Source organism: Corticium candelabrum, chromosome 1, assembly GCF_963422355.1.
Source record: "Corticium candelabrum chromosome 1, ooCorCand1.1, whole genome shotgun sequence".
Lineage (NCBI taxonomy): Eukaryota > Metazoa > Porifera > Homoscleromorpha > Homosclerophorida > Plakinidae > Corticium > Corticium candelabrum.
This window is the reverse complement of record NC_085085.1, coordinates 7150484-7157749: the sequence shown is the minus strand read 5'-3', so window position 1 is coordinate 7157749 and position 7266 is coordinate 7150484. Positions and strand designations below refer to the sequence as shown.

The 7266-nt window shown below is 41.1% G+C and overlaps 1 protein-coding gene across 1 annotated transcript; it reads left to right on the top strand.

Moving 5' to 3' along the window:
- The first annotated feature begins 317 nt into the window (after positions 1 to 317).
- Positions 318 to 7064, top strand: LOC134188007 (receptor expression-enhancing protein 2-like). The gene is made up of 8 exons (XM_062656193.1): positions 318 to 434; positions 502 to 574; positions 629 to 705; positions 4827 to 4893; positions 4957 to 5013; positions 5069 to 5188; positions 5962 to 6345; positions 6850 to 7064. The coding sequence occupies exons 1-8, from the start codon at positions 403 to 405 to the stop codon at positions 6916 to 6918; spliced, it is 879 nt and encodes a 292-aa protein (XP_062512177.1). The 5' UTR covers positions 318 to 402; the 3' UTR covers positions 6919 to 7064.
- Positions 7065 to 7266: the final 202 nt, after the last annotated feature.

Below are 7266 nucleotides of genomic sequence, written 5' to 3'. Positions count from 1 at the left end.
TTTGCGTGGGACACGTTTTGCAGGCGGACGGTATTTGTCACGTACTGACGACAAATTGTGTCCGGGGGGACACTTTGTAGGGGGACACTTTTTGTAGGGGGACACTTTTTGTAGGGGGACACTTTTTGTAGGGGGACACTTTTTGTAGGGGGACACTTTTTGTAGGGGGACACTTTTTGTAGGGGGACACTTTTTGTAGGGGGACACTTTTTGTAGGGGGACACTTTTTGTAGGGGGACACTTTTTGTAGGGGGACACTTTTTGTAAGGGGACACTTTTTGTAAGGGGACTTTTATCGTGACACCGGGACATACTATACGGGAAGTCACTGCTTTTGAATCGAGGATGTATCGTTCTGTATTCAATTGATGACTGCCGTACTCACCGCGTCACGTACAAATAATGGTTTCTCACATCATTTCTCGACTTGTTGTGTAAGTCTGATATTCAACGAGCAAGAAACGCACTTGAAGCACACGGGCTTTTCTCATACGTTATCAGAGTCACTGTAGGGACCCTCTACCCAGCGTATAGGTCATTCAAGGCAATGAAAACAAAGAATGTGCGAGAATACGTAAGATGCTTTGCTTTTTTTGGTTCTTTGTCTTTTGTTGAGGCTGTTTTGTAGGTGAAATGGATGATGTATTGGGTAGTATTTGCTTGTTTTCTGGCAGTTGAGACTGTAGCAGACATCTTTGTGTCTTGGTAAGCACTCGTGCGGTCTGGTGTGTGTGTGTGTGTGTGTGTGTGTGTGTGTGTGTGTGTGTGTGTGTGTGTGTGTGTGTGTGTGTGTCAGGGGCGGCGGCAGCTCCTTTGGATTGGGGATAGAAAATTTCGTACAAGACTGCCGCCATGTGATTTTAACTGATTGATTAATTAGGGTTGGTTTATCATTGAATTATCTGTGGCAGAAGTACAAAGTAGCATGCACACAAATGTCTACAACGTGAGTCAACTGCAACACTATCAGTATCCGCTAGTATTTCTACTTGCAAGAAACAAACTTCCAAAGTATTTTACTTCGATCATCGTTTGCTGAAACGAAGTTTTATTATATAGCGTCCAGTATCAGAAGGGCGATGCCCCCAATCCCAATATTGGAGGGGCAGTTGTCCCTCAATCAGTGACTGCTTAGACGGAGCTTGATGACATGCATGTTTTTGCTTCATTTTTATGGTGGCTTCTTTGCGTATAGTTCCAGTTCTGCGTAATAACTGTTTCAGTTGGTGGTTGTATGTCTGCTGAGTAATTTGGGGGAGGGAAGGATGCAACCCACTACTGTTATTCTGTTAATAATTCCCATTCTTGTCGTTTCTTATTGTTATTGGTATAATGCTCATTTCTGACAAAAACAACCTGAAATTTCCTGCTATACATGCTTTCTGTTTAGATAGACAGATAGACAATAGTTTGAGAGGCACATTTTATGTTCAATTGCTGTTACTGATGAGACTAATTAGTCTGTTAGTTAATTCAGTCAGCTATGAGAGGTTTCATGGGTTTTATTTATGTTACTGCTACAGTAGAGAAGCAGTTATCTGACCTTCACTTAAGTATAATTACGGTTGATATTTAATGACTTCGCTTGTGTGGAAATTTCACTTATCTTAACCCCTTCAGTTCCAGCATATTCATCTAGATGACTCTTTACTGTATGTGTTTATTTATGGTAGTAGGGCCACACTGAAAAAATTGTCGGATTGCGGTAACCCGCCTGTCCGTATTTGCAAGTCCGTCCAGTTTGTTACACATGCACTCATCTGGTAGCATATCATCTTCTATTGCTGTCTGTGTTACCATGAGCGAGGCTTTTGAAAGATGGGAAGGTTTTCGGTGTTTGCACAAACTGTAGACTTTGTGACGTATTGGAGGAAGTGAGATACGGTGATTGGGCAGACCATGTCATCAATGTGAGAACTAGCACCATTGCCACTGCCACCAAACAAGACGCTGTAGACGATGAAATAAGTACAGCTGCATGCAGAGTTTGATCGTTGGTATGTCTACTTCCATCTGGCATGTCAGCTAGAAGCCGAGGCAACCTCCATGGCCAGCAGCAGTGAAAGGAGTGCTTTTCATGTGCTAATGTCACCTAGTTCAGAGAAGGTGTTGCCAGAAGCCCATGTACTGGTAAGAATAGAACTCAGACTGCCATGGACTGCCTGATAGCGTACCTGATAGAATATCTAAGGTGTGAGGGGCTCTGTTTTCCGCGCAGCGTATGCAACAGTGAAGGCGGGTACTTGATCCATTCTATAGCAAGAGCGCTGGTGATGCATTGACGGATGCCATGAAACGTTAGCCAGTGTCGCAAAGCACAAATTTATGCCTTTGCCAGAATATGCAAGGTTTTCAGCGGATACTTTGATTTCCACTCTCAAAAGAAGAATAAAGGCAGTTAGACTGCGGGTATTTGTTGTTGGGGATGCTGACAAAAATGCTATTGCAATGGAAGGAGTGGACACGATTTGGAGACAAAATTGAAGGATTGGCCATCATTATGTCAAAGTATTTTGATGTTATGACAAAGGAAGCAGCTGAACAGCACACTCGACACAGTACGAGCAGTATTGTGCGACCACTTGGTGAGTTTGATGAACTGCAGTGTAGACCTCAGTCACCTGCAGCTCCTTCCACATATGTACTAAGTGAGGATGAGACAAAGATGGAGGCCAGACTAGTGGAATAAGGTGAATACCACTCTATTCTGTTTGATAAACTTGATCTTTTTGGCAAAGAGTTCTCTCCCATGCGACGTCATTGATTCTTGAAATTGTTTCAGCTTTGTCATCCTGTGGAAGTGGACATGTATAGCATGGGAGGCAATGTTGCTAATTTGGTATTATTTTGGTCTGAAACTTCTATTAATGAGCAAAGAACAGAGTCACTTTGAGTCGTAGAGTTTCTCAAGCCAAGGCTACCACAGTATCATACTTGCATCAAAATGCAGCAACTGTACGATTATATCACCTCATATTCTCCGATTTATGTATGCCCAGTTAACTGACAATTCCTCAGCTGATTGCAATCCAGAACTAGAACAGAGAATGCAACTTGTTGTGCTTGGGGAATTGCCTGAGCTAACTGTAGATCTTTGCCATGTCAACAGTGGTAGGCCAGAGAAGTATGATGTTTTCTTGAATGCCCTTCAAGGGATTGTTCAAGATGCAACAGCTGAGGATAAGAAGCGACGTGGAGTGGCTCACATGGCCCACTTCATCTCACAGAGGGAGCTCCACAGAATGGCGAGTGAGAAGTGCCCGCCCGACACTAGTATTTCAAGCTTAGACTGGGTTGCACTGCAGTTCCAGCCAAGTCAATGCTGTGTCACCATGCATTGAACTACATGTATACGGGCTGCTTGGATGTTTAGTATTCTTTGCAAGCATGACTACTAAGGTCTACACATGAGGATAATCGCCACACGATGTTATAGTTCAAGTGAACAGGAAAAGGTTTATGACAGCAGAGCTGCTGAACAAATGGAAGCAGTATGTCTGGAAGACAAGGCAGGGAGGGAGGAATCTTCACGCCATCATCACTGACTGTGTTTGATAGCGCTAAGAGTCATCTAAAAAGAACAAACATTTCTTCCTTCAAACAGCATTACAACACTGTGCTATCATCTCAGTTGAGATGACACCTTTACTTCAACCTGCAGATGCACACTGGAATCTACCCTTCAAGAGTGCTATGAGAGATAAGTGGCTGCAGTGGCTTAGCTAGGGAGAAGAAGAATACACAGCTAGTGGTAAGAGGAAAGTGCTTCATATGAAATGGTTGGCAATTGGGTATCGAAATGTTGGAAAGCAATTCTAATAGAGTAATTCAAAAGTCCTTTGTCCAATGTGGAAAGCTTGGAGTTCACCTGACCAGCTTCATGAAAGACTGAGATGCCTTCTAGCAGATGAACAGTTGAAGAAGCAGAAGAACACAGGGCTGACAGATAAGGAGAAGATGAGGATGAAGACAGAAAATTAAACATAGGGTTAATTATATGCTACATCTAGATGAGGAAAGTATATGTCTTAGTGTTATTTATGTTAGTTCAATCAATATCTAAGAACGGATACAGCATATACTTATGGGTCCAGTCTATAGGGAGGTTGGTCAAATCACCTTTTTTCTCCGTTAATCCCAGCTCAAACCAGCATGCAGCTAAATGCACGGAAATACTGGATATTTATTAGAGAGCAATGACCATCTTGAAATTTTTATCTGGTTCAGCTCAGTTCTGAAGTTGCAGTTGTGAATGCGGTTTGGCCTTTGTTGTGTTATCTGACGTTTGTAGAAAATGCAATGTGAACTGCACATGCTCAAGTGTCACATGATCGTTTCTTTTGATATTCTTTTTTTGTTGGTCAGTCTAGTTTAGTGTCAAATCTCCAGGCATTAAGAATTTAGTTAGTCTGGCCTAACCACGAGCGATATTTATGTTCTGTACAGTATATGATAAGTCTCTTGACTAGAGATCATTTACGGTCTCTTGTGCTCACGTAAAACAACAATTGCTTTATGCTATTTTAGATAGATTTTGCAAGTAGCATGCTTAAAAGAAAAACTAATGTCTAAATTCATAATACTTTGTGACAATCGTATCGTGGTTTCAGAAGGCTCACAACTGTGGAAGCAAGGTTGTAAACACTATTAATTTAAGTAACCACAATTCTTCAAGGGAAACTAGTTGGAGTGTTAATAATGCACGCTTGTTAAACATGAAGACAAAGTAGTTAGTTGCAGGTTAGAGGTGCATGTTTCTTTCTTGGACATTGTGAACTCTTCTGAAATCACAAATTTGTTATTGTTTCTTGAAATTCTTACTGCAGGGCTATACCTTTCTATTATGAACTCAAAATTGTTTTTGTCATATGGCTTTTGTGGCCAGTAACTAAGGTACTCATCATCACCAGTGTCCTGTAAACATTAACCATTTGCAACTTGATCTTTTTGTATTAGGGTTCCAGCATCCTCTACAGAAAGTTTGTTCATCCATATTTGATCAAAAATGAGAAAGTGTCTTTAATATGATAGTAGTAGCTGTGGGCAATTCTTTGAGATGTTTGTTTAGGATATTGACAAATATTTGGCTTCAGCTGCTGACAAAGGTTTTGATGTCATGCGCCGATTCAGCAGGTCTGGTCTTCAGATGGCAACAAGTACTGTACTACAATCAAACATTGTGTCCAAGGTTAGGGTTAATGTGCATTATTGCATGATAGTGGTTTATTCCTTTGGTAAGGACACATCCAGGCTATTTTGTACAGTTTTTTGTGGTGCAGCTTCTAAAGTACACAAACAAGTACAGTACACTGAAGCGAATGGCTGGCTGCAGTTCCCAATCTTTATATAGTTTAGGCTATGGCAGATACCATGATTCTAGTTAGCATTTTGTTTACAGTAATATCTGTGGTGGAACTGAATTTACAAAGCCAGGATTTCTCAAGATGCCAGGCGAATCATATTCAGTTTGACTAGTCATAGTACATTTCTAGTTGGGAGGTAATGAGGTAATTAATTAACTTGTATATTTCTTGCTTGGATTTTGGAGCATCATAAGCGTTCTTTTTCTTCAAATGGAAGAGCCAATTCAATAATTCAGTTTGTTTATCATATGTTGAAGTGACAAATGGGTGGGCAGACACACTTTGGTCAGTAATTATATTTGGAAAAGGACAAGGTGGCCAAACTCTTGGTAGAAACGTGGTTCCTTGGTCTGTGCAAATGGGATCATATGTTGCTGTCTGAAATTTGGTATATAGTTATTAAATGCAGTGCGGCGGTTGTGTTTCATTTGCATGGCTCAAAACTTATAGCGTGAGCAAAAGCAGACTTCAGTCTGCTTCTCATTATATTCTTTAATGGAATCACACAAACAGGTGTTTCTGTGGAAATGCAGTAGGGTTTGATATCAACTAGCTCATTCTTTGTCACATTTCTGTCAAACTAATATGTTTTGCTTAGGGTCAGCAGCTTGTACAGGCTTATGCCAATGTAACTGTACCATCATCAGCAAATGCAGAGATTCAAGGTGGTAATCAGGACACCACAGACGCGGCAAGAACTGACGAGACCGATCCATTAACATTTTTGCCAGATTCCAATGTGCCATTCACTGATGACCCTGACAGCACTCATAGCACAAAATCCAATTTTTTGTGTTCAGATGAATCATCCCTAAACGTGCCTGTCATCAATTCTCTTGATGCTTACGCACCACAGCAGATGGTAACTAGACAGAAACATTCTCGTGCTACATCAGCAAACAAAAAAGTAGAAGGAGATCGGGTTCAAAGACGCCAACAGCCAAGTGTACCTACTGAACACAAGCAAGGAGTAACTGGCAGGGTAAGCTTACATCATACCATTACTAACACCTGTTGGGTACAAACAATTGCTACACGGTATGTGGTAGTTCCATTGTAAGATTCACACAGTCGATCTGTCATCACCAGTGGTCACGGCACTTTTAGTGAAACCAAACAAGGAACCACGTTCATGTGCAAGCAACGTCACTGAATTACAATACACATGCCAACCTTTCATGCTATAGCATGGTGACCTAATAGAAACTCTGATGTAAACTATTATTGGTGCAATACTGTAGTCTGCTCATACCTTCTGACAGGTTTTGGAACCAGAGACTTTAATAATCGCAGTTATACTGAATCATACATATGAACAAATCCTACATGCCGTGTGTATAAGCTTTTAGCGTATAGATCAGTGGTTGCTGCAGAGTGCGGTGTTTCCATTTGCTGTACTCTGTGAAGGGATAGCATGACAGGTGTTGCTTTAATTCCTTGGCCTTTATTCCTTCATAGTACGTATTGTCTGGTGTTATTACTGTAGCGAGTAACAGTAAAGTCGACACTGCCCACTGCAACGAAAAGGTCAAGCACGAAGAACTACCAGGGATGAGGAGGAGGACAATGGCACCAACATGACTATGAAATTATCTTCTATATTTACTGTAGATACATGTTGTAGAGTGACATGCACATGTGGACATGGATTTAGTGGTGCATAAAATGATTCAATAGAATTGATTTGGAATACTGTGTGAAGTCACTGTTTCAATGCAGTAGGTACTAACTAGACGCACTCAAGAGTGCAAACCTCTGCTAAGGAAGCTTAATTTCCTCATAATACCATTAACACTAACAATCGAATCCATGGCAACTATTCGAAAAGCTTTTGTTCACCTTAGCATATACACACACCGTTTAAATGACATTTGTCCATCAATAATTGCTCGGAGATGGATGG